Consider the following 27,820-nt stretch of genomic DNA (forward strand, 5'->3'; position numbering starts at 1 on the left):
AATGTATCCCTTTTCTCATCCTTCTGCCCCAGAAATCTCTCTGCTGCATCGTTGTTACACTCAAAACCTTGCTTATGGGCAAAGAACATGTACACCTTTTTATCTAAGTAAAGCTAAGAATGTATTGTTAACATAACTGAAATTGAAGCAGTATAACTTTATATATATATTTATATATATATATATAGCATATTTTTTTTCCTGTTTGGAAGCAATTTAATGTACGATTAAAGTACAGTGAATCTGCTGGAAAAATCATCAGTCTTATTGCAAATGTGTTTCTTATATACATAGTTTAATATAGTTAACGTGGGTGTTTTGCATGGTAATTGGCAGCTACTGGAGTAGGACTTAAAAGCTTTAAGCAACGAAATAATAATAAATGTTATTATCACATATCATTTTCTTATTATCTCTTAGTATTAATATAGTTATATAAAACCTTAAGTAATAGAAATCTTTATACAGTATAAGAACTTGTTAAACATAAATACAGTTTTTAAGTATTGGTTGTCAGGCTTTTTTTGATGAGGTACATGAAGTATTCTGGAGAAACAAATTGCATTGCCATTTCATTAATCTAAGGTGGCAGATGGAAGTCTTGTCATCTTCAGTACCACCTCATTTAAAAAAGAATGAATTAACAGGGGTGGCGTAAAGTAATTTGTAATGTAAATAATGTTTTATGTTTCTGAAAGGGCCCATTTACAATTTTGAGGCTATTAGACTTTTGCCCCAGCTTTTTTAGCACTATTATTCTGCAATGAGACTAGAGAGCTGGTTTGAGATTGACAATTAAGTTCTTGTTTGTGCTGGCAGAGCTTCCTTTTATATTTCTGTAAAACTGAGCAAAACACTGCTACTAATGTTTTGCTCATCAGCTAGTAAGTGGAGGCCATTTAAGGCAGAAATGTAGAGTTTAGCTCCAGCTGCTGTTCTAATGTTGCAGAAAGCTTTTGCTGCAGTTCATTAAATTCAACTTCAGGCAGTCACAAAACTGCCAGCTAATTATTTTTTCTTTCTTTTGCTGAGTGAAACCTTGTGTCACCAATTTCCACTCATAAAATGCAGCTACAGAACTCTTCGTTCTTGGAGAGTGAAAAAGCAAAGCACCAAGGAAGACAGCAGGTAGCTTTGAGCTGAAGAAACTTTGTTTACTCTCAAGTTGTCAGACTAATTTGGGGCTACATTTGCTTTGTATGGGACATTGTTTCCTTGCTAGTAGGTCACATTAATAACTACTACTTTATGGGTTGGGAACTAATAACTAGTCTTGCTAGCTCTCTGTGCCCAGCTGAGTCTGCGTGAAGACAATGATTTCAGCAAGATTTGGTCCTTGCAGAAGTCAGTGAGAGAAGGAAGAGAGGGCAGTGTGTGCATGGCCTCCTCAGCCTCCTAGAGATGTGAAGTCAACTCTCTGGTTCAAAATGAGTAGGTCTACAACTCAGAATTAATGTTCTTCAATGCTGCATAGCTAAGGTGTTTTAGTCTCTATTATCTTGGTTCAGATCAAATTAAATTATGACAATCTCTTTCCTTTTGTGGAATATCAATTATATAAATCCAAATCCAAAGTTAAAATACACACATGTGGAGATTCCTGTAGTGACAAGTACAGAGTATTTGCCTGAACTGAGCAAATGTGTTATCACATGTAGGATGATAAGCACTTCTGAGATATTGTCTTAAATATACCTTGAGATCATCTGTGCTACGTACAAATTTAAGTTGTTGTTATAACTTATAAAGAAATTAACTAAAAACAGATCATCAATTTGTGTTTAGGGTAACATTCAGAAACATGAAATGTGAATACAAATCCTCCTGCTATGGAACTGCTCATTGCAACAGGAGCCTTGGTCGAAGTTCTGCAGTTGATGTAGTCTTCAGGGACTTCACAAATATGTAACATTTCCAAGCTAATCCACCATGCTTTTAACCCAGAATTATTGGAAAAATCATAGATATTGGGTGTGCTGGTATTAATGAATGTTTATTGTCATATCATAGTCAGGTTTCCAAAGAAGGTGTTCTCCATTCTACTAAAAGGGTACATGCAGAAGAGACAGCCCTTGCTATGAACTTACAATGAAAATCAACACAAAACAAGTATAACAACCAAACAGACAAGAAAAAGTGTATAATAACAGCAATAGAATGGTGTGATTGAAACTTAAATATGTATAATTAGGTATTCCAAGGTTTCGAAATATGTAACCACCAATTTTTTTGAATGAATAGAAAGAACAAATGATTTCAGCCTCAAAAATCACATTTTAACTACATATTTTTGCATTTGATAGCATGCCTTCAGATACCTGTAAGATGTCATCTGGTAACTATTGTTCTCTAACCATGATCTTAAGAGTAAGAAGATGCGTCAAAAGAGAATTAAGGTTTTGACAGCAATCAGTGAAAATCAGAAAAGTTCCAGGTAAGGATGAAGCCTTTCATTTACTTCAAGCACCTAGACACAATGGGGACATAGGAAGAAAGTAGTTATGGCGATTAGGTCTAGAGTATGAAAGCAAGATACACTATGGGACTTGTCATCCTTTGTTTTTCTGTGCCTGATTTCATATTATTCCTGTGAGTACACATTATGTAAATAAGTTTGTGGTTGGTCTGGGAGGGTTTTTTGTGGAACTTCAGGCAGCTTATAAATATAGTATGTCCAGACTGGATGGCCACCAAACTGTGTATGTGCATTCACAGACCTGTTTACTAACTCCGGTCATGGGTCCAAATTACGTTCCTATTCCCATATATGCATCTCAGTGAGCAGCACTGGGAAGAATTAAAAGCTGTGATTTAAGTTGCAGCTTGCCATGTACAAGTAAGAAGGGTTTTTGTTTTCATAACTGTTAAGTGAATGAAAAAATAACCCGTGCTTTCAAACTCAACACTGAATTTCTGACTAAAAACATTTTTTATTTGTAATGATAATACAAAGGGTATTTTTGAAAATAAACAAAAACTCATTCATCTGACTATTTCACTTTCAGAATAGAATTCTAATAAACTTCAGGACTATGTTCTGAGTACAATTCACTAAATTTTAAAACACGTGTGGTGGTTTTACCGTGCTAGGCAGCTGAACACCACAACTGCTCTCTCACTCCCCCTCCTCAGATGAGGAGGGGAAGAAGTAAAGGAAAGAACAACTCACGGGTTGAGATAAGAATGATTTAATTAAAGAGAAAAAAATATTATTAAGGAAATATTATTACTAATTAAACAATTCAACTAAAGGGAAAAAGGAGAAAGGGGAAGAGGGAGGGGGGAAAGGGAATAACAAAATAAGTGAAGGCTATGTGGAAGTGCAGAGGAAAGAAATTACTCTCTACTTCCCACAAATGAGTGATGCTTGACCACGTCCTTGAAGCAGAGCCTCAACGCACGTAGCTGGTGTTCGGGAGGAGGACAGATGTTTTCGCAACGAGAGCCCACCCCTCCCCTCTTCTTCCTTTTTCCACCTTTTATTGCTGAGTGTGACATCATATGGTATGGAGTATCCTTTTGGTTGGTTTAGGTCAGCTGCCCTGGTGATGCTTCTTTCTCACTTTTTTGCCCACCCCCTAGGAGGGTTAGAGAGAGTCCTGATGCTGTGTCAGCCCTTCTCAGCAGCAGACACAACACTGGTGTGATACCACTGCTGTTCTAGCTCCAAGTGCAGAGCGCAGCACTGTATGGGCTGCTGCATGGAAAGTTAACCAGCCAGACTCAGTACAACATGTGAACCACCAACCCTTCAAGCAGACAAGTACTAAATCTTGACTTTCTCTAAGAAGATAAAGGATTTGTGAATACATAAACACACAGTAATAATTAAACAGGCTCAACTTTGAACAGTTTGAAATGTGATTTGTTTGAATAAGGAAAACAGTAATAGCTATGACCATAGAGCACTGAAGTTTTAGCTTCACTACAGTGATGATGTGCAGGGTATTTTTTCTTACACACTCTTTATATTGTTTACCCCGTATACCCTCAGATGATGATTACAAATATCAAGGTGCCATAAACCTGATTTTGTTGTCATGCGTGAGATGGTTAGTTTAAAACCCGTGAGACTGCAGTGCTTTGGTAAAGTCAGTCAGAAGCTTGGAATTTGTGTAGCATGAATGAAAGATATTATCTGAAAGGTTTGCTGCACTGGTCTTTGTCACCATATGATTAAGGAAAGATGATCCCTGTAACGACACCACCTGTAAACTTCACTGAAATTGCTGACAAGCAGTTTGAAAAAGATGGTCTAATCAGTCTGACAAATCTATTATTAGCATTTGTGCATTCTGCACTATTTTCCACAGAAAAACACTCCTACTTTTTCTAACAGGAAATCCACCCATTTCACTGTCAAAAGAACACCCTACTGAGATAAGGATTATTAAAAATACAGCAACCCACAGATGGCAAAACACTTCAGGGACAGCTGCAAGGGCTATTTCAAGACGTGAAAAGAAACCATACTAAATAAAGACATTCAAATATTCAGCAGGAAAACATTAACTACTGCTAAATGATGCACACCAGAACCATTCACCACTTAGCAGCAAAAGCCAGGACAGCTGAGATCTTGAGGAAGCAGTGAAGAGGCAATACCATGGCAGATTGGCTCCATGCTGGCCCCACAACAAACAGAAGAGTAAAGGCCACCTACTCCTTGACATCGCCTCTAAGCAGTCCTGTACTCAGGAATCCCACAGAGAGCTATACTCAGAAAGAAGAGGCACTAAGTGATTGAGAGTCCTCAGATATAAGAGCACTTGTGGCCCAATTCTTGCTGTTACTGTTAAATTGGATTATTAATGTGGAAGCAATATATATTATGTAATACTCCACTTTGGTGGCCCAAATGTTATATAAATGAGTTACTTTAGGCTATTAAAATTATTCTTAGCCATTAAAATGATTCTGTATCATTAAAATGACACTACATCTGTCATTCTGTGTCATTAAAATGACACTACATCTCAAGTAAAATGATTGAATCGACTTACTTAGGAAGTCTAGCCACAATTTTCTTTGTCAAGAATATGAATGACCTGCCTCCACATCATCTCAAGACTATTTCAGTGCAATAATGACAAATGTGTGGCTTCAAAAGACAGTAACGTCCAAAATTGGAAGAACAATCTGAAGAGAGGTTTTTGGAAGCTGTGTGTGCCACTCTGGGATGAGTTTGGCTCCAACTTCTCTATGACCCTCTCTGGGTAGAGGAGGACTGCAACTAGGTCCTTTCTTGGTTACGTCCTCCACAGGCTGAACCTTTCCATCCGCTCAGGGCTACCTTGTGCACTGCGTGCTCTAGTCCCTGACTGCCTCTCCAGCTTTCTGGTCTCTCCCTTGTTCTGGGCACCCCAAAGCAGATACAGGGCTCCCCACAGAGCCTTCTGAGGGCTGACATGAGGGGACTAATGACCTCCTTCAAGCTCTTACTAATGCAGCCATGTGTGCAGTTGCTTCCCTCACTGCCAGGATCAGCAGCAGAGTCATGGTCAAGTGTGCTGTTTCCCAGAAACTTTCCCCAGCCCCAGGTCCTTCTCAGAACACCTTAACCAAGGCATCCCCAGTAGGGCCAAGGGCACTAGGCAGCAGCCAACACTATCAGCTTGTCAATGCAGCTCAGGGTATTAATAGTGGAAACAGCTTACACAGTAGGCTGAAAGTGTCAATTTAAAGCATGGCCATGCATGAGTAGCAGCAGACCAGTGTTAACCCTCTGCCACTCAGCAACCATTGTGCTCTCACAATTCTCAACCCTTTCCTAGTGCAAAGGTGCCTGGCAGCAGAGACCACAAGGACAAAACCTAAGAACACAAGACATCTGCCAAGGTGTGCCTCACAGTCAGCCTCTCAACTTTTTAGATCAAACCAGGACTTAGGCAGGATGCTAGTTTTTCCAAGCGTGGAGGAGATTTTTTGCCAGCATGTCACCAGAGACAAACACTCCCCATGGCCAGTGGCACTGCCCAAATGAGGGTAAGCAGAATAACTCACCTGCTCCCTCTGCCAAAATACAAGCAGTCAACCAGAAAGAAAGACTGTCCCCAAGCCCATCTTCCCCCACTCCAAAAATTCAAATTGTTCATTCATCTGCCTGATCACTAGCTGCTATTTGGATATAGATTCAGCTTTGGTGTGCCTTAGAAAACAACCAGAAAATGCAGAAATAACCTTTTACATAGCCAAATTATGATTAGTGATGCCAAACAGATCCTGAATGGCTGCTTAAGCCCATTACTGTTTCAGCGGGACAATTTTTTTGACTCATTACTGTTGATCTTTACATTACTAGAAGGCTAAATTATGCACAGTGCTTACCTAAGCATTCTGACTTAGATATTTATTAATCTTCTTTCATTATGCTTGTATTGGAAAATCATATTCTATTTTTTTAAGTAAAGAAAAATCCCAGTCTGAAAAGTCTGTAAATGCTAGTCTATAAGCCATTACTTTCGAAGTCTTGCAACCAATTGCCAAAGTCCTACTGCAAGTTTTCTTTACTGAATGTGAAGAACTTCCGATCTTCTTAGCATACAATAGGTAATTCTCTTCCACAGAGCCGAAATGGGAATTTTACTTTAGGTCTTCCAGGTATATTTTTTAACTGTTTGTAGAATTCTGCCTGTACTGAATTGAACAGCTTTAAATTATTTAAAATCTTCATTTATTAAATTGCAGGTGGAAAGACAAATCTAATGCTTCTGTTATTTTACTGTAGATTCCAGGAAAAAAAAAAAAAAATCTAGATAGTAAGAACTTTTGAAAATTCTGAAATGCCTCTAAAATCAGAGTTGTGTGCTCTCAAAGTTGGGCTGAAACCTGTTAAGAGTTAGCATGGAAGGTTACTGGGGAGGTAATTAACAAAATTGGACTGAAGTCCATGAACTGGCATATAAATATATACTATTGACTTATTGGATATGTATATATTGATCAAGTAAATAGGCATTGTAAACTTTTATGTGAACATGGGCTTTGATCATATATCAGAAAGTATTTTTCTTTCTTTTTAAGACAAATACTATTTTTAAAAAAGTACTTTACCAACTTCTTTCAAAAAAATAAGACTATTTAAAAGGTGGTCATATTTTAAGGACCTGAATTTTATTGTTGCTCTATCCCAGAACAGTATACTTCATCCATTTAAAAAAAAAAAAAAAAAAAAAAAGACATGAAATGATTTTGTGTTTATATTTATTGTCAGCAATACATCAGTTATGTAAAAATAACCCAGATGAAAATGTAAGACTTGTTACATTTTCATGTCATCTGTATTAACTGAATAAAGCTTAGTGACAATATACACAAATTTGCAGTTGTTGTACGTAAACATTTTGTGCTTTAAAAAAGAAATGTACATAATTTAAAAAATAAAAATGCATTACACAATTTACAAATTAACTTTAACAACAACAAAAAAAAAGGTAAACATTCCTCAGACAGCTGCCTCCTTGTTCTACAAAATAAATATTCAAGTAAATTAAGTTAGGCAAAATAAACTCTTAACTTTGGGTGAGCACAATTTACATAAAGGTAAAAGGACAGATTTCCATTTAATTCAAGGTCTATTTTACAGAGATTTATACACAGAGTTTTTAAATTGGTCTCTTCCGATTGTAATACTGGAAAACAAACTTTATTACATTTTGGCAGGAGGAAGGGAGCTTCAAAATGGATACTTTATACTAAATATAAACAAGCTTGTGCAGTTGCACCAAAGCTTCAAAAAGGAACTGCTCCAGGACTCAAAGCAGACACAGCAATCTAGAAACTACAGATTTAAAAAGGAAAATACAAACCACCACATCAACAGGAAAATGTCTACTTTGCTATTTTCTGAATGGTTTGTTTGATCACTGGAAACGTTACTTTCACAAACTAACAATCTACAGTAGTGGCTGCTTTAGGCACTGGATTTGTAGAAGCACTCTGATTTTTAAAGCAAATTGTTCTTCATTCTATACTGATAACTCACCTATTATTTATTTCTGTGTCAGTGCTAAAAGGCTTAGTCACCTTTGCAACTTTTAGCTTTACATACAATTTTAGCCCTCTTTATGGTCTAATATATATATTTTTTTTCTTGATAAAGAGGGAAGCCATTCCAGCTTCAAATTTCTGTGCACTTTGTTTGTAAAAAATAAAAATAAAAAAATGCATTCTAGATTTTAAACGCAGCACTAGTATGATGCAGATGTGCATCAGCAAAATTCGCTGACCAGATATAAAATGTAATGCATACTAAAATACTTGCATGGATTGCAAAGGCCAAATATATTTAAATAAACTATCAGTTTCTTCATTTTAAAGTACTGTTTAGGGAGAAACAGGAGATGGTATGCCTTTAGCTTCATGTTATTAACTTCTTAGATTTTGGGCATAGAAATCTTCAAGGTAAAAACTAGGCAACAGCTTCTGCTAAGACCAGCCTGTATAATACATAAAGCTGACTCGTTGCCAATGAAGGAAACCCTGTTCCCTCAATTCCCTATTAGTCCAATACCATTTGACAACACAGAATCAGACCTTTAAAGTACAGAAATCATGATTAAGCTTTGTGTTTCCACATTTTTACCATTCTTTAAAAGTTTACAACTTTTTTGTCTTATTTTTTTTTGCATGTCTGATAAAATAGGAATCAAATAGTTTTTTCTTGTTTCCTACTTAGGAATGCTGAAATAATTAAATACATCAAGATTTTTTTTTTCTTTTTTCTTTTCTATGCTTCTTTACTGAGAAATGTAAGACTGAAGCCCCCAGTTCTGCAACACATATGTGAATGAACCACTGCTGAAATGGGGGGCCATGGCACTTCACCAGCTGTGGATCAAGGTGTAAAATGAGAAAATAAACATGTACAAAAGATTGTTACTATCATTCCTCTCTGCTTATTATTCCCATTCAGGGAAGTACTTATGCAGTGGCAGTAAGATAATTTTCTTTTTACAGTAACACCACACTGGTAATGTAAGTTAGCTAAGTTAAAGTAGGGCCATAATTTTTCTTGGACATTGCACAAAATTAACATTGGTTCCAAGAATTATTCTATATGGAATAAAAGTAGGTAATTTTAAAGACTGATGACGTCAATGAGAATTGTTATTGATTTCAGTGAATCTGGGCCAAAGTTTGCAAAGCTACAGTTTTATTCAGTGTGCAAAGACTGGTGCTTCTTGAGTAAATAGTGCGATGAGTAGGCAGAAATGGTTTAGGTTATAAAAAAGACCTGAGAACCTAATACTGAGCTTTACATAACAATTATTTTTGACAGGTTGCCTGATAAAATTTTGTAATTGTATTGCTTAATAGTGGCACAGTCACTTATATGTTTGCTTCAGGCTACACACAGAAGCCACTTTACGAGAATAACCCTTCTCAGGTCATGAATCACATCTGTAACAGGCATGTAGATGCAATGGCAAGTCAATAAGCTTCATGTCAGAAGCGTAACACTGAAATGCCATAAGCATGGGAGAGGTTAACAGTGAGCTTTTATACTGCCGGAGTTTTAAAAAAAGTTATGACTATTAAAATGGCAAAACTACTATCTTACTGTTTACTTGTCAATACACTCGAGTTTAACCGAATAATTAAAAGAGTCTATCCAATTATCCTAATTAGAAAAGACAAAAAAGGGCTCTGAGTATTGCACTGTCAGCAACAGTGAAGATGCTCTCATTAGCGAAAGAAAAAAGCAAAACCTTTTTCTTTTAGTTGAACAAACAATCAGAATACCTTTTTTAGACAGTAAGTATGACACCCAAGATTAGAGGGCAACTGCTTTTCTTTTTTTTTTTTTTTTTCTAACAAAGTTAACAAATATAAAAAATCTAGTCATAAACAGCCTTCAAAGTACAATTAGAAACCAGCAGGACAATCTATACTTGTATAGGTAAATGGGGCAAGAAACTAGACACTTGTATTACTGCCATGATATAGACTACAAATGGCCGCTGTGACGAGACATGGTGTATGCAGTACACGTCTTTAGCCGATTCCATCCAGTCGCAGTCCAAACTGAATGCTACTCTCTTCAGGATTTAAGACCAGTCTACTTGACACTCCTTGCACAAGATACATCATCATCCTTTCTGAAAAGAGGCAGTTTCTATGGCAATACTAGTTAAGTGCATATCATGCTGCACTAATATAGTGCAAAAAATTGCCTTACATGTAGCAAAAAAGATGCAGGCAACAGTTTGAGTTAGAGAAAGTAGAAACGTATTGTAACATTTACAATGGGTATTTTTTTTTTTTTTTTTTTTTTTTTCCAGACAGCAGCTGCTAGAAAATACTGAATCTGAGAATGCCTCCTTTCTGGATGTATACATGAGGCCTTTATACTTTGGAGTGATAACAGGACAGAATTTTGCAAGTGAGTCTTTGCCCTCTGAAATGCATGTTAACACAAGTTATCATCAATTGCCAAACTGTTGAACTTGCTTGTGGGTTAGTCTCAGTTAAAAGTTAATTTTATGCTCTTTAACAAGTATATAATCTGGTAGAGTAATACATATGGTTCAACTGAGTATATATGTTATGCTTGAATATAAAGAGTCATAGACAGCTTGGTACAAACTCTTCATGCGTACTGATTATACTTGGTTAATGTTGCAGGGGCTTTCAACTGTTAATACAATGTCAGCTACAGTATTCTGGAGACAGAAGTGGTGCTTATAGCTTGTAAGATTGAGGAAAGACCACAAAAATCTCCAACTGCAGTGTCTATTAATGTGATTCTGCCAGATTTCTCAGTGCTGATGGTCTAAAGTAAAGCAATAATACCTTGAATACCCATAGGCATTATGAAATCCATCTGTCTTTATCTGTGGTGCAGTTACAAAAAAAAATAATCAAAACACTTAATCCACTCCATAGAAAATCCCTGTGGCTTTGGATACCTTCTGATTCCAATCCAATAATTAAGATTCCATTTGTCACCATCAGAAATTATATTTTACATATCTGCATCTCCATCATAAGCCAAGGTTAAAGGTTTCAGTCGGTTGTTCTGCCTTCTCTGGGGCTTCTTTGGCTTTTTGCTGAAACAATAAGATAATTTGTAAATAGAACAAGAAACTGATGACATAGAAATGATGGATTTCATTCTTAAATGAAAGATGACTGTCATTTTAAGATAATGCATTTGGTTGTTCATTTGTAAAAGCTACATACCTAAAACCTTCACTTGGATCAGCAATTATCTCTTTAACAACTCAAAGCAACACCTAATTCAAAGCTCAGTTGTCCAGAAACAAGCTGTTAGGGTGCTGACATGACTTTGATGAAATTCTTGGCACATAATCGTGCAAGATCAGACAGTTTTCAGAAAAGCCCAGAGCAATATTTGGTCATGTATCAAAGCAGCAATCAGGTTCTTATAAATTATGTGACTCAAATCTTAAGTTCTCTTGACATATCAAGGGTTTCCACATTAAAGTTCCATCTTGTAATTAGTTTTATGTCCTTATACTTTCTAGAGTGATTAAGGTAATTCTAGATTTTAAAATCTCAAGTCTCAAATAGCAGGGATATGGTTTTCAGACGTAATCCTTCCCTGTCTAGCCTTGAGTTTGATTTTTACTCAGAAATATTTCCAATACATTTGCCATAGTTTTAAAAAGTCACCAAGCCAAACAAAAATGTGTAATTATGCATTTTATCTTTAGTTAGATTATGTGAGCTTTAGTTCTTGCCTTAGATGATACTATAAGCATTTCTTTAAATCAGGCCTCTGCATCTGCATTGTTTTCCAAAAAGCTTATCTCAGCTATATCAATCAGACTACTCAAATTGAAATCTTTGTTCCCAAAACAGGGGGTTGCAGTGGCCTCATTCTGACAAATTTGCAGCAGAGCTGCAGGCTAATGGATTTTCTTGCCCTCAGAAAATAAAATATTTTCTTCCTTACTTACAGGTAAGAGAGATTTGGGGGAACGTTTACTGAAAAAAATAAAAAAAAATCCAGAAGTCCCCCATATGCTGCCTATGCAGTACAGCTAAGAGCCTGACATCTAAGACCACACTTCCCTCACCTTCTACCTTCACAATCATTTGAATCAGAAATTCCAAACAGGATCAAAAAACTTCAGTGAGAGCATTCTCAAAAATTATTTGCTTTTGCAAAATAAAATCTTCACTTGCTCAGCCAATACGGTTTTCAACAGTGACTTTCAAAAATTTGATTTCATGTATGAAAAACACATGAGAAAATTTCCAGCCTTATTTTGGTTGTATATCTCTATATCCTGTCAAATATCAAATCAGACTTGCCTGGTTATTAAATTTCCTTTTTGCTATTTCTCTCTGCACTTTGTGATACAGCTACAATGAAATTATCATGGACAAAGTACAGTCATTCTTAACAGAGATATACTAAGCAAAAATAAGCTATACACTAACATATGACATATCTGCGTGAAGTTCTCCTGACCTCAAGACACTCTGTCAGTTTATCCATCATCTGGGCTACAACCAGAGCCCATGAACCTCAGCTTGGAGAAAAGAATATGGAAATTTAAACATCGCAGTTCACAGAAGTCCCTACAGTTTCTACAGCTCCATATATAAATGCTTGCGTTACAGTCTGTGTGGGACTGCTTGTCCGTAAATAATTAAAGAACTCACCAGGCTAGATAGATCATAGAAACAATAAAGATGAGTAAAACAAATGCACCAGCAGCTACACCATAAACCCAGGTCTTCAGCCTCCCATCTAAAAGGAATGAATGTTAGTCAGTAGTGTTTGAGTTAGTCTTGTTGAATTATTAGTTCTGATATGGTATAGAAATACTTTTATAATCCAAAATAAATGTCTTCACAAGCAATTATAGCTTAATACTATTTAACAACTGAGCAATAACTTCTCTGTGCATTTCTGTTCTGCTTTTCAGCTGAAGTCTGGAAAACCCAAATGGAGCTGAAATGTGGGGCAGAGGCAGCATGGCAGCAAGTGAGAGCCCCAAGGAACCCAGTCCCTGGGCCCACTGGCAATTCCTTCAGCAGGATGGCAAGGCAGCATGTCAGCCTAGGGATCATCAATGCTTTAACCACACTTTCCATTCTACCTCTGGAAATACAATTTGTCTGCTACGTTCATTTTTGTAGCTATTTAATTTTCCATTTTATATGTTTTACCTCATCAAAACCTTAACTGCACATACACAATTTTCACTACAGCAGAAAGTAATCATTTTTCAATTTCTTCCTATACTGAATGCAAGTTTTGTTGTTATTATACAACTTCCCCTCATAGAACAAGCCAAACACTACCAAAAAGGACAACTCATGCTCAGGAATAGAGCAACAGTCTGTTTCTAACAAGGAATGTATTTATGTGCAGCCTGTGCAGTTTGTATTTTGGACTTGATATCCCTGCAGGCTGAGGTACATATCCCACTCTCCTGTTTGCCTTGATTCTGGATCCTTATCCTTGGAAATCTAAGAATGGTGTGACTTTGTCTTTTTTTTTTTTTTTTTTTTTTTTTTCCTTTCTGAACCCCAAATGAGCAATCCAAAATTACAGCATGCTGTTTGACTCCCTACTTTTGTATGACTAATTTTACACACTGCTAAACTGCTTTTTGAAAACATTCTTTTACATGGGACTTGCTAGCCTTGTTGCACTGCCTTGAAAATTCAATTAAAAGCTGAAGTATTTCAATTGCAAGGGGCAACATCATTATTACATGAAGCCATGTGTATATTTGCAATATCTCAGTAAGCAAACACAGCTCATTTTTTTCTGACCAAATACTTATTGCTTCCTGATACCTCTGTAGAACCAAAAAAGGCATAACCAATGCAGCTGATGTTTCTGCAACTTAATAAGAACAAAAGTCATGCAGACTGGCTTTGTTCAGATTCACAGTATTCATCGGTATTCATTCAGTATTCACCTCTATTGCTGTGCAGTTAATTTCAGGCTTTCTGTTCTCTAACAATGTAAATTCTAACAGTCATGAACAACTTGGTCAAGACTAATATAAAAACATTTTAGCTTCATTATACTAATCAACCTAATAACATCATAACTGATGATAAGTCATACAATGAAAATAACTGATCCATTAAAGATTGATTGAACAATAGATTTGACCTGATATATCCAATGATATGATAGTAGGAATAAGAGGAATTTAGACTTTAATACTTCTAAACAGGTAATTTTCTTCTCTCCTTGGTTTATTTCCATTGGTATATGTAATGGGTTTGGGGTTGTTCTGGGTTTGTTTTAAAATAGTATAATCTCCTTGAAAGAAGACTGGCATTATCTGGTGTATAGATTTATTTAATTTTGTCAAAACAGGGACCTCTGTTAATGAGGTCATTCATATTATGCAAGCACATGCATCGAACCCAGGCACTCTCAATTCCCCTGGGATGGATTATTTCTAAGTATATGAGGGAATGGGTGTCTCAAACTCATCTGCTTTGGGTAATATATCAGCACAGACACCCCCAAGGATAGTCTAAATACCTTCCTTTCTGGAACTGCAATATAATTTGTTGAAGAGTGTGAAAGACTGTTTAAGACTATTCTAAACCTAGACTTAGTAACTGCAAGAAGAGGAATAATCACAGTAAACCAAAACCTTTTCATAGTTACCTAATCCTGGAATGAAAACAATTAAGTGTAAATCTTATCTGAAGTGCCAAATGTTTTCTGTCTTACATATTTGCTCATACCTTCCCTGGAGGTATTAGTTCTATTTAGTTGTTTATATCTGAGCTGAGCTCTGCCTCCTTCCTAACTTAAGCCAGGAATTACTGGAAAATTGGTGAGGTTTCATGACATCTGTCAACCATTCCAAAAAACATATGTGAGATGACATGAGCATCCTCATTCTATGCAGTTGAAGGCGGCTATTTGACATTTGGTTATTGTCAGCACTCTTACTGCTACAGTCCACCCTATGGCATTTTTAGGTGGAGTTAGCTAGAGTGAATAAAAAAATAACATATTTGGTAAGTTGTTACTTTTCTAAAGGAGGACCAGAAAAGTTCAGTTTTCTTTTTTATTGTGGATTAAAGTATTACCTAATTGGAGTAAAGATCATTTTATCACAGGTATCAAATATAGTATCACAGTACAAAAAACAGTCAATACTACTAGGACTAATGGGACCTAACTGAAGTATTTCTAACCCAAACATGATTTAATCTGCTTATTGTAAGTATTGCTGCCCATTGCTGCAGCATTTTAGGGATTATGCATGTAAAGATGCTGTTTTCAATCTTCAGATTTAAAACATTCATAAAAGTTTTAGTAAGAAACAAATACTAAGACACAAGTGTGGAAGAATATTTAGCTCTGTGTAATTTATATAATTAACATTTTGGACAAGAATAATATCTCTTTCTGTGAAAGTATTTTGTGACTGCAGGTTTTATTTATATCAATGTTAATATCAGAAAATATTTACTGAAATTTGATTACATGATAGACTTTATCAAGTATTTTTAATGGGATAACTGTCAATATATCTCTTACCACTCAAGTGCTTGCTCAGCTCTAAAGAACATGGTCAATCATATGAGCAAATGTTGCCTATAGTGATTTAGAGCATGTCTATGCTAAATATCAAACATATCATAAATATTATGGCCAGCTTTCATCTAACATGAATTAGTTTAGATATGATATAGAAGAAAAGCATTACCATGTCTATACTGATTGTTTCCCTGCAATTTGTGCCACGACTGCAAACTTCAAGCAGCCCTTATCCTCTATAGATTTCAGTGCCACCTCACTCCTTTTTCAACAGCATTATTATAATGATCTAATAACCTGGCTTGCACCTTTGAAATTATTATAATGATCTAATAACCTGGCTTGCACCTTTGAAATCAACACCCTTCTAATTTCAAATAGATTCTGTGAATTTTAAGTAGTAGGGATTAAAAGAAATATTCTGTAATACAAGACGTCATTAAATATATTGATGGTGTATCAGAGAGGGATAGGGATTTACTTATGCCTCTTCCTCTGTTTTCAGTCAAGGCAGATGCCCATCTTCTTAAATGAACATTTAAGGATTTTTGTTTTCTTCCTTGGCACCACAAAAATGTAAATGCCAGGCCCTGCAGCAGTAGTTAGCATTATGAACTGCTCATTGCATGACTTCACCTGGCCCAAAAGGCTGTAGAAACCAGGTCCTTCCTCGTCCTGACTGGTTACTGGAGGGCTGGGTAGGGTTCACAGCTCGACTGGTTTTCACATCTCCCTTTTTGTCCTCCATGGTGGGGATCACCACCACCGGGATGAGAGTGCACTGTTCAAGTGTGCCATCAGAGGACATTACTTCAGTGTATCCATCTTCACAACTGCACGTTCTAGTCTGTAGGGAACAAGTGTTTTACACTGTGTAGCAGAAAAACACACTTTCCTGTGAGCTATAAGGCATAACAACACGGATGACTGGAAGAGAAGACTGTTTTGATGACTGTTAGCCTGGACAGTACCTCTTCATATATTTTTATGCAGGTTTGTACCAAATCAACAGAGATGATTTCAACACTAATTGAAAGGCTGAAATTGGTCTGAGGTTGATTTTAACAAATAATGATTAGCAGAATCTCTGAAAATACTTTTTATTGGCACAATCTTTAAAATGCAGGGTGTGGGAAGCCCTCATGGGAGTGTTTAATGCTCCAATGCAGTAGCACATACCTCACTGCAGTAAGCGTGGGGTTGACTGCACGGTGGGTTACATGACCTGTCAGCATCTGGTTGGCGCATCACTAAACAGCCCCCTGTAGGATAGAAAACCATATTTTGACATGGTAACACCTCTCCACTGATGAAATTACTGATGTCATTATTTGCTACAGTATGTCATGGATTACCATTTTATTACTAATTTGAATTTAAGAGTCCTACTCTTAATCCTAGGTGAAATATTTTATTGGTAGAGTAAGGATACAGTATATTTATTTCCATTCATGTGCATTTTAGAGAACTAATATTTGGAATATTTGGAAACTGAACCGTTTTTTTTTGTTGTTTTGTTTTTTTTCCCTTTGTTCATTTGCTGTTGTTCAAAAAAGTTTAAATGTTTTGTGCTTGGGGAAATATTGTTATTTCCTAGGTCCCTCCTTAAAACTATCATATTAAAACTGTGCCACAATGAAAGAATATTTTTTATTTATATCTTTGCCTCTCAGAGTGAAAACAACCTACTCATCCAGTTTATAAATGGATACTTGTTTTCTGATGCTCCTCATTAGTCACTTTTACACATGCTATAGCTTTGCCTCTTATGAAGCCATGCTAGTCTAAGAGAGCCTTTTCAGAAGGAAAGAACACACACGGAATACTATGGTATTGATATAGCTGTTTGCAGACTTCCCTCCTTTTTATACTGTTCTAAATCTCATAGCTACATCTTTATGTACAGTGCAGTTATTGTTATGGATCAACCCACACGATCAGGCTTTCACTATCATTTCAGCCAGAATGACTTAAAAATATGTTTAGAATCAGTTTGAATGTACCTGGGTTTCCTTCTGTCTTTCAGAAGGGGAGTACGTATTACATACTTTAACATTTATGCTGCAATGGGACAATTTATTCTGCATCTCCCAAATTAATTGCCATTTTATACTGGTGTGATATGATAATGAAATCCTGATAGCTGAGGTAGGTCACAACCATAGCAGATGCAGTTAGATGTGGTTACACCCAAGTGTTAACAGGATGGCTGATGAAGAACAGAGTAAACTGCTGGTTGACATAAGTTTTTCCCACACCCAGAAAGGAAAATTGTACATCCTAGCATACAAATCACATGCCTGTGAGCATCTATGTAATAAAATATCAGTCATCCAAGCAAGCTGAAGAAGGAAAGAGTTGCTTCATCGCCCATGGGAAACAACACCTTCAAGTAAAAAAGAACTATTCAGCACAGTAATATTATACAAGAAAATAAATAAATAAAGGCATTAAAATACCAGCATAATAATAATGTCTAAAGTAAAATACGCTATCTTAAAGCCAGATGTACAGCAATAAGGCAGCAAACAAACAATCATCTAAGTAATGTGTTGATTCTAGATCAAAATAAGTAACTTCTGTCTAAATCAATCATGTATGATGTATGTGTACCTGTTAGTTTGATCTCTTAAATGCTGGAGTTTATACAAAGCATTAAAAAAAAAAAAAAAAGTGTATTTACAACCTGCTTCACAATTATATACTTAATTCAGAGAAGTTCTAACAGAACATCATACCTAAATGATTTGTTTGAAAACAATCAGGAATATAACAGAAATATAGTTTGCATTGTATGGGAACAGATGATCACTTTTTCTGGAATTTTCCACTTCATTTCAAATCAGAAAGCTTTATCATAGCTTTAAAACCATATAAAAAATGTAAAGAGGAATACAATATAGAACCTAAATTAGTCTGCCTAGGAGGTCCTGTGAGGTTTTAGAAAGGTTCTCAGATCCTTTTTCCCATCTATGTAGTTATGGCAGGTTTTTTCCTATTGTTAACACAATAAGCTATGAAGTATGTTTCAAAGTAGAGGATCTTCCCATCTTTTATCTGTTCCTCTCTGAACACTTTTTCTGAAAATGGATGATCAAGATATGCATAGTATTCTGCTAAGGTCCAGCCAACTGCAGGAAGCAAGAATATGAACTACTACTTTTTCTTAATAATGTTTAGCTTATTTTATTACTCAGTCTTACAGTCTTCCCACCTTTTTCAGGTAATATTACAGTCCTCCTTTGGGATGAACATATTCTCAAATATTTCATAACTATGCCTTGGGCCATTTAATTAAATTAATAAGGTAATACTTTGGACTGAGCAGGTTAATTTACCCCTGCAACCAGCCATTCTCTTCTCAGCTTTAATCTGTTACAATCTGTCTTTCTGATAGTTTGTTATATGCTCTGTAATTTTATCTCTTTCAAACTGACCACTATAAATGCACAGGATGGCTCATCAATATTTCTCTGATATTCTAAATAAACTAAATCTACTACTTTTCCTTAGTAAACAGGCAATTTCCATATCCTTGTTAGTCTAATTCCTTTGGTAACCAAGGGTAATGTATTATTATTATTATTGTTATTATTATTATTTCTTATTTTTCATATGCCTGTGTTTTATAAATGCCAGGTTATCATTTTTATTAAAAAATTTTTGAAGAATAAAAAACTGTTTAAATCAGAAAATAATGATGAGGCTATATTAAATACTGCTAAACTCATGGAACTTACAGTACAGAAAAATCTGTTCCACTTACCCATTTATTTATGCTTATATAGGAGAGAATCATGAAAAATCTGCCAGTAACACAAATACATACAATTCTCTTTCCTGGAATTTATCACGTGGCTGTATTCAGTCACACGAGAACAAACTATTATTTATATGTGACTGACTGTGATTTATAAATATATTCTGCTTTTTAACATCTCAGAGCCATAGTCTCCAAGATGCTATTTATTCTGAAGTTCTATAGGACATTTAATAGATAATATTACATATTAATCTCCATAAAAATTCTGACTTAAAATTTAACTTACCATATAAGCATCATAGCTAAGCAGGAAGCAATTAAGGTACATAAATAATGCCCTGTTGTATTCAGTGCAAAGATGATGCATTTTCATATTTTTACAGCACAAGGTGACACTTACAAAAGAGACTTTTGGCAATCAAGTATTATTTCAACACATTGTAAAAATAACACAAATACTTTATTTCTAGTGACAAAACAGATTTTTTGCAGTGAATTACATCATTAAGAAGTATGGTATTGGCAGTCCATCCAGCTTACCCTCTCTGACTGACCTGACAATAGCTGGAATTGAGGATGTACTTAATATCATCTTGGTTGATATCAAAGCTATTTAAAAAACAAATCCATAACTCTCATTAAATAAAACCCTAATTCTGAAAAATAAATTAATATAAATAACGTGTATGAAGATTTTATTGATTTCAGAGACCTCAGTCATTCTTTATTCATGGTGTTCTGTACTTTGGCTTGTATCAGAAGTAACTACACCTAACAGCTGTCTATGGAACTATCCTGCTAAACATTTATGTCATTAATGTAAAGCAATAAATTTATATCAGCACATTTATTAAAATCTTTTGTTTTGTATTTATAAGGAGGTATATGATATATACCTGATATTATCAAGCTTTCTGTCTCTCTCTGCATTTGTATATGCATTGTGTAAAAGTTCTGCTTGTTGTAGGTCTTGAAATGTGAAACCCTAAATTTAGATGCATATAAATGACTTGTAAAAATATACAATATAAAATATTTCAGGTCCAATATAGAAGATAACATTTGTATTTACTTTTACCGTTACATGCTGTATAATTCTGGAAGAGAACTGACATCTTTAGTATGCAAAAATATAATGATTCAGCAACAGCACATTGATTCATATATCAAGAATGAGTGTTTTTAGCAGATTCTTCTTCCATTCATTGGAAACAAAAGTGTTATCCACTTGTTTTACAGGGTTTTGTGTATATATAAAATGAGTAATTACCTGTGACGTTTAATCCATCCGATCTTTGGCACCACACAGTTCGAGAAGATCCTTTCCATGGACTAGCCATCCATTTGTATTCATAGCACTGGCCATCTACAAAGAGAACATCTACTTTTCAAGAAATTTGGTGATAAGGTTTTTAGGCTACCACTGGCCACACTCATCCGTAGACCAAATGTGTTAAATTTAATGCTTTTTGCAGGGACCTTCCCTCACCCAGAAACTTAGAACATGTACACATGGAGGTCTGCACATACTGGATATATAACCTGATAGACCAGACATCTTATGGACACTAACTATAATATTCATTACACCGTATGTGGAGTAAACCCAATTCAGTTAATGGGCAAAACAGACATTTCCAGACATTTTAATGGTTGTGGCCCATCTGTTGTGCAAAAGCCATTTAGGAGTCAGGTTTCTTTCCTGGTAAAGCTGAGCTTCACTCCCTGCTCCAGTGAATGGTAAAGTAGGCTGGGCTGTATCTGGCTTCACATCTCTGCTCTGCTGTACACATCTCATATCATCTGGGATAAAACAAGAAGTCTTAAATTTTTCTGTACCTGAGCTTGCTTATAAAATTCCTTTTTGCTCTATCTGTCTAGCATCTGAATGAACAGGAAATGATTTTTCTTAGATATTTTGTCCAGAACCAGCAGTATGGTGGATACTTTCTAAAGTCATTGTCATGTGATTAACAAAAACTCAAAGGGTAAACAGAATTCTAAATTTGGTTATGCATTAAGACTTAAAAGACCCTTTATTATTAGGAAATAATCAAGAAGATAAGGCAATTATAATTTTTTCCCCAAATCATACAAAGGTATTTCGTTATTAAAAAAGGATAAAAAATTCTCAAAAAAACCTGTGGTTAAAGTGGAAACATCTGATAGTTAACATAAGTTTTTCTGTTTGGAAAAAAACAGTTAACAGATAGTTACAGTTAACAGATAGTTAACATAAGTTTTTCTGTTTGGACAGACTCTGTCTGTCAAAACCCATATTTTCCTAATTTTGATAACCTCAGCAGACAGAAAACAAACTTGCTGTTGCTCTGTATTTTTTTTTTTTTTTCCTTACAGGAAGGGTGATGGTCTTCTGTATATTTTGGTGCTTACCATTGCATGGCCTTGTTTCCAATGCCTGTTCTGGACAGAGATGTTGATTCTCTAAATCCTGAATGATCACTGCTCGAGATCGGACTTGTATCCCTCCAAAGCCGAGATCCTCACCATTAACACAGGTTAGCTGACAAAGGCTCCATTCTGACCATTCTCTCAAATAACAGTCCCCTGTCAAGCAGTAATTTTATAAGAAGGTGGAAGGTCACCAATATGTGAAGAGTTTTTGGCAATAAGTATGTCTTAGAAAAAAAATATATATTAAAAAAATCCTCAAATCCTTTTCTTAATTTTCCCACTTTAGTTGTTTTTCATTCCTATTTTTAAAAATGACTTATACAAAAAGGAAAAGGGAAAGCAATTAAAATGTCTATTCTGCCTATTCCACGTTAGGATAAGAGAGATGCAGAATGTTATAGCATAAAACTGAAAAATAAAATTCTACTGGTGAAATAAATTAGTGAGTTTGGCTAAAGAACATTTAAAGAAGATCTTAGGAAGAACATAAAGAGACCATTTTGTTAAAACTGCAGTATAAAATGGAACTAGACTGTACAGAGACTCATAAATAAACCTCTTAGTTCTCATTATTTCAGTGAAAGAGCTATTAAAAATTCATGCTACCTTGCATTACACTGATGACAGATACAATCAGTACTGTGTTGACCAGATGCCTGATTAATGAAGGTATTTTATTTGCTAACATTAGGAAAGAATGTGAAGAAATGAATAATTGAAGAACTGATGTATACATAATAGGAAAGCAAGTAGTGATTTTTGGAAACATTAGTTGGAACATATCATTAGCACATCCCCACAGGGCAGTTATCCTTACTGGCTAAATGTGAGATTGTTGAAGAACCAGTTACTGCTCAGCAAAATTTAAAATCAAGCAGTAAGCAACATGTTTTTTTTTTTGTTTTTTTTTTTGTAAATATATTTGACTAACAACAAAGCATAACAACATGGTTTTTATTTTTCCAATTTTTATTTAAAAGATAGAAATATGTGAAAATCATGCAGTTGGAATGCTGAAAGATGAAAGATTCTATGTAGTGTATGAAGCTTCTCCATTTTTTATTACTTTCTATTTGAAAATGAAACTGAAATTAATTGGAAAAATGCTCTGAGAAAGAAGAGAGTTGCAAAAGGACAAGAATGTAGTACTGGGACAGAATGTTAGCTACATTAAAACTGAAGGAGTTAATCACTACTTCCAACGACACATCACTAATGACTCTGCTGAACAAGAGAAATATACTTAAAATTCTACAAGTAAGCATTTGAAATGAACTGGAAGAGCTTTACTAGAAATTAAATAGTGCTATAGGTTCTTAAACCTTCTCAGTAGTAGGGTGATCTACAACAGCACCTTTGGATTCAGTTGACATGCAGTGATAGTGCATATCAGGTCTGAAGAGTTTAAGTGCTAGAAACACTCAGATTTTCTCAGAGATCAAAATATTACTTTCATTTGGAACAGCCCCTTTAAACAAAAAAATAAGACTCTGTAACTTAATTTCCATAGACACCTGTGAAACACATTGTGTTCCTAGCAACCATTAAAAGTGTTAATAAAGCTGTTAAGGGGTCTTATAGACTTAAAGCAAATACTTAGCTGTATATCAGCATTCTTTCTTCTAGAGTTTTATTTCAAAAAATTATTGTGAAAAAAATACTTTCATATTAGTTACAAACTGTGGCTGAGATGCATTTTATATTATTTAAAAACTGGTATTTTTAAAAATTAATATATTGACTTTGAGCCGTAACTCTATTGGTCATTTGATGGATTAGTCAAATCAATAAAGCACATGAAAAAGATTTTATTTCCTGTTGATCACTGAGGTACCAATAACGGTAAGGATACCAGCCAATCTTGAAACGCAAGATTTATTTGAATAGCTTTCTTACCTGGACAAGGAACAGTGCAGGTTTCCTCAAGCACCATTTTCTTATTACCATCTATAACAGGCTCTATTTCTCCGCAGAATTCCTCATCTACTACTTTGCCCACATCTTCAGCGGATCCGTCAAAAACCACACAGGAAATGTTCCTCACTCGTGTCCCCTCTCCACACTGAGCATCCTGTGGAAGGAGAAGATACATGGGTGCTGGAAAGAGGAAAGTGCCAAAAGACTAAAACTGATCTATGTGTCATTGTCTCCTATTATTTTTTGCCTAACTACATATTCATTTGAGTAGGAAAAAGAAATAAGACATTGTTCATTACATTTGAAACTAAAAAAAAATAATCTGCTGCTACCTGTTATTTGAAGTACTGAGCTAGCTTAAGCTTTTAAATTGAAACCACAATAGTATCTCAAGTGAAGATTTCTTCTAGTATGAAGCTGTTTTTTTCACTGAGGATGCCTATCTATTTCCACAGATATTCTTTTACAAAATAAGAATTTTGATTATTAGTAAAAACGCTGGGCAGACACCAAAGTTTACCTTTATACTTTGAATATCTGTAGGACATTGTTATATCTGTTGACAAATATGAACTCTAAGAATAAACCTTCACCTTTTGTATAAGAGATATAGAATGAAATTGGTTACACTTCTTTGAAGCAGATATCCAGGCCTGTCACAAATGAGCCTAGTTATATAAGCTCCATAACGTTAAAGTCCCCTATGGCTTTTACCTCTACTTTGCATGCAGACCATTGACCATATTGCCATCGATAACAAGGTTTTACTGGACAGGGTTTGAATTGTTCCATCTGAGAAGGACAAGGCCTCCCATCACCCTGAAATGGTTGATTTATGGTCCTTCTTCTGATCATTTTTCCTGTAAATGAGAAACAGCAATATAAATGACAACAAAGTGGTTAGACTGATTTGTTCTTCAGGATGGTTCTGTGTTGGTGAAAAGCATTGTGTTTGACAAATCAGACTGTAAAGCAAATCTGTTGGCTCTTGCTTGTTACATGGATTTACATTTTCCGAGATAGACACCTTTTATTCAGTACTGCATGAAGAAGGATGTCTGATCAGGATTTCAGATTGCTCCTGTAACAGCAAAAAAGTAGAAATTTCCTACTTCAGAAGCCTTGGGAAAAATACTTCTGAAGGTAAAGGTTTGTGGCTCTTCTGTGGATATTCCTACTGATTATTTGGAATTTGGTCCTGTTTTTCCCTGAGTTAATACATATTGTGTTAATACACAATACTAATTGTGTGTTTTGTAACTGTGTGATCACAACACCAAGGAGCAGCTTGCAACTTTCCCTGTCTGTCTGGATAATAGTCCATTAAGATTTTGCAGGGGTTTGAGGACTCTTCACTCAGCCTCAAAGAAAAAAAAATATATATAAAAAAATAGGCTACATCAGCAGGGTTAAGTAAACTTTGTCCCCCTGCTGCCCCAAAAAAGTGTTTCCTCATGCCTGCCTGCCTCTGTAAGCACTTCCTCCACTCCACTGCTGGTGCTTTCCTTGCAAGGGTTTCTGTTTCCTTTCCTGCCTTTCTTAGCTCTTCCTGCAGTCTGGATGTTTTTCTCCCTGGAGATGCTCAGTTGCTCCCCAGAAAACGAATTGCTATGACAGTTCCAGTCAGTAACATCAGTCCCTTTTCTAAGGAATATAGCATACAACAAGAGAACAAAATATAACAACTACTGCCATTTTCTTATCTATATTTACACTTCAAGCTCTTCCATGAAGACCATTTTACTCTGAGCCTAGTAGCTGAAATGGCATTCCATACACTGCTAACCATCCAATAAGGATAGTGACATATTCCAGATACAGTTGTAGAACAAAGAAGTTTCACAGCAGATCTTCCTCTGTCCTATTTCAGCAGTATGTATATCTTAGTTGCCTAGCACAACAGTACTTCTCAGTCTTAATTCTGATGCATATCAGTACAAATAAATATCAAGACTACTCCATAACTAGAATTGTATACATGCTCTAAACTGAAAAACTTGCATACGGATCAGCAACATTTGGGAAAAATCAAATTAATGGATCAAAGTGAAAGCAACTCTCTCTCTCCCCTGCTTCTTGCTCTGTGTTTAAAAATAAGATATTTTGTGGTTCTTACAGTTATTGGTTCTAATCACTATATACTTCTACAAGTTTTGTTGTTCTAAAATTACCACTAATTAAATTCATCAGGAAATCCTACACCCCGCCCTCCCACTCCCTGAGAAATAAAAATATTCACATCAATGTTTCTTTTGGTCTCAATATATCATTCATCATATCTCTTTGTTCCTGGAGTCAGAAACTACTGCAGGCCAAATTCTCATTCTCCTGAGTATGGTCTCATCAAAACAGTATTTCCATGAATAAGGTTGATTTAGATCCCTGTCATTCACCCTAACTACCTACACTTTCTAGTTCTGAATAAAGACATATTACTTCTTTTACTTAAAACAAATTAAAAAAAAAAAAAAGAAAAAAAAGAAAAAAAGCTGTTTTTAAAATATTCCAAGATTACATACAGACCTGTAAGGCCACATGCCTGAGAGCACTCAGACCAAGATGACCAGTCAGAGAGCTGGCAGTTCACAGGACATTCCACCACACAAGATGTATTCATTTGCCATGTCTTCTCCAAACCAAGCTAAAAGAAAACATTCAATGGTCAACATATAATATCCAGTCTGTGTCAACAGTGCAGTGTGTATGCATTTTGAAAGGGTGAATCTGAAGCAAGTAAGCTTTAAGCAAACATGAATTCATTACGAAATAAAAAGTAAAGCAATTAAGACTTTTAGAATCTCATTTCATAGAATCATAGAATCATCTAGGTGGGAAAAGATCATTAAGTCCAGCCATCAACCTGACTGAACAAGTCCATCATTAAACCATGTCCCTTAGTGCCATATCCACACATCTCTTTAATGTCTCCAGGGATGGGCATTCCACCACTTCCCTGGGCAGCCTGTTCGAAAGCTTGATCACGTCTCCAGGAAGAAATTCTTCCCAATATCCATTCTAAACCTTCTCTGGTGCAACTTCAGACCGTTTCCTCGTGTCTTATCAGTTGTTACCTGAGAAAAGAGACTGACACTCTCCTCACTGCAATCTCCTTTCAGATCGTTGTAAAGAGCGTTGAGATCTCCCCTCAGCCTTCTTTTCTCCAGACAAAACAACCTTAATTCCCTTAGTTGCTCTTTATAAGTCTTGTTTTCTGGTCCCTTCATCAGCTTCATTGTTCTCTGCACATGCTCAAAGAAATCAATGTCTTTCATGTAGCAAGGGGCCCAAAACTGAACACAATATTTGAGATGTGGTCTAACCAGTGCCACGTATAAAGGGACAAACACTTACCTAGTTCTGCTGACCACACTATTTCTGATGCAGGGCAGCAGAGAATGTGGTGATGTCTGAATGTCAATGATCACAGTTAATAAGCTTGTCTCTGACCTGTCTTAAATTGCATTTGTATTATTATGCACTTGGAGTTCCCACATTCTCTGACAATACAATAGGTAGAGGACAAAGCAATTTGTGAAGTATCATTGAAGTATTTTGAATTAGTAATATGTAAACACTGAACTATAAGCTATTAACAGCTGAATTCAGTTCAAGGCTGCCCCTAGTGGTAGAGAACTTTATTCTGAAATTAGCATTATTTAGCAAGTGATGACAAGAGCCAGGTTCAAAACTAACAAAAGGAGGAGATTGAGCATACATTTGATAGTCTGTTTGTCAGAAGATGTTGCATACGCAACAAGTTTCTAAGAGCTCAAGGAAGACCAAAGAAGTTAATGGAAGAGCAATCTGAAGGTTTAAACACAAAGATAACACATTTGGCAAGCACAGTCCAATAGCTGAAAACAGGTGAAGGCTGCTTGAGCAAACATAATCTTGTGTATAAAATAATGCAGTCTGCACAGGAAAGATATAGTTTTATGTCTGTGCTTAGATACAGCACAGTGGGCTACATGGGCCTTTGATCTGACCCTGTAAAGTCACTTCTTATAAACTCCTGTGCTCCACATTTTGTCCATCCAAGGTGGAAGAGAGATTCTGGCTAACACACATGAGAATATATAATGCAAAATGGAATAGAACTGATGGCATAAGTATTATAATGACACTAGCAATCGCTGCAGCCTGCACAGCTCCAGAATGAGTTAAAAAATAGGTTGATTATTAGGTGAATTATATAAAATGTGAAAGAAAATCAGTTCCGCCAA

The 27,820-nt window shown here is 35.7% G+C and overlaps 1 protein-coding gene across 6 annotated transcripts in view; it reads right to left on the bottom strand.

Annotated features, from left to right (window-relative positions):
* Positions 1–7,186: 7,186 nt before the first annotated feature.
* THSD7A (thrombospondin type 1 domain containing 7A) overlaps positions 7,187–27,820 on the bottom strand; it is a 271,309-nt gene continuing 250,675 nt past the window's right edge. For 2 of the 6 annotated variants that reach the window (XM_035319518.1, XM_035319517.1), the window contains 9 exons: positions 26,121–26,238; positions 24,312–24,457; positions 23,577–23,751; positions 21,660–21,833; positions 20,536–20,631; positions 16,682–16,764; positions 16,139–16,349; positions 12,637–12,724; positions 7,187–11,051 (listed from right to left, as the gene is read on the bottom strand). In XM_035319518.1, the coding sequence (XP_035175409.1) occupies positions 10,967–11,051; positions 12,637–12,724; positions 16,139–16,349; positions 16,682–16,764; positions 20,536–20,631; positions 21,660–21,833; positions 23,577–23,751; positions 24,312–24,457; positions 26,121–26,238 (1,176 nt within the window). In that variant the 3' untranslated portion in view covers positions 7,187–10,966. The other 4 variants (XM_035319519.1, XM_035319521.1, XM_035319522.1 and 1 more) reach the window with 4 other exon arrangements.

Source organism: Oxyura jamaicensis, chromosome 2 (assembly GCF_011077185.1).
Source record: "Oxyura jamaicensis isolate SHBP4307 breed ruddy duck chromosome 2, BPBGC_Ojam_1.0, whole genome shotgun sequence".
Taxonomy (NCBI): domain Eukaryota; kingdom Metazoa; phylum Chordata; class Aves; order Anseriformes; family Anatidae; genus Oxyura; species Oxyura jamaicensis.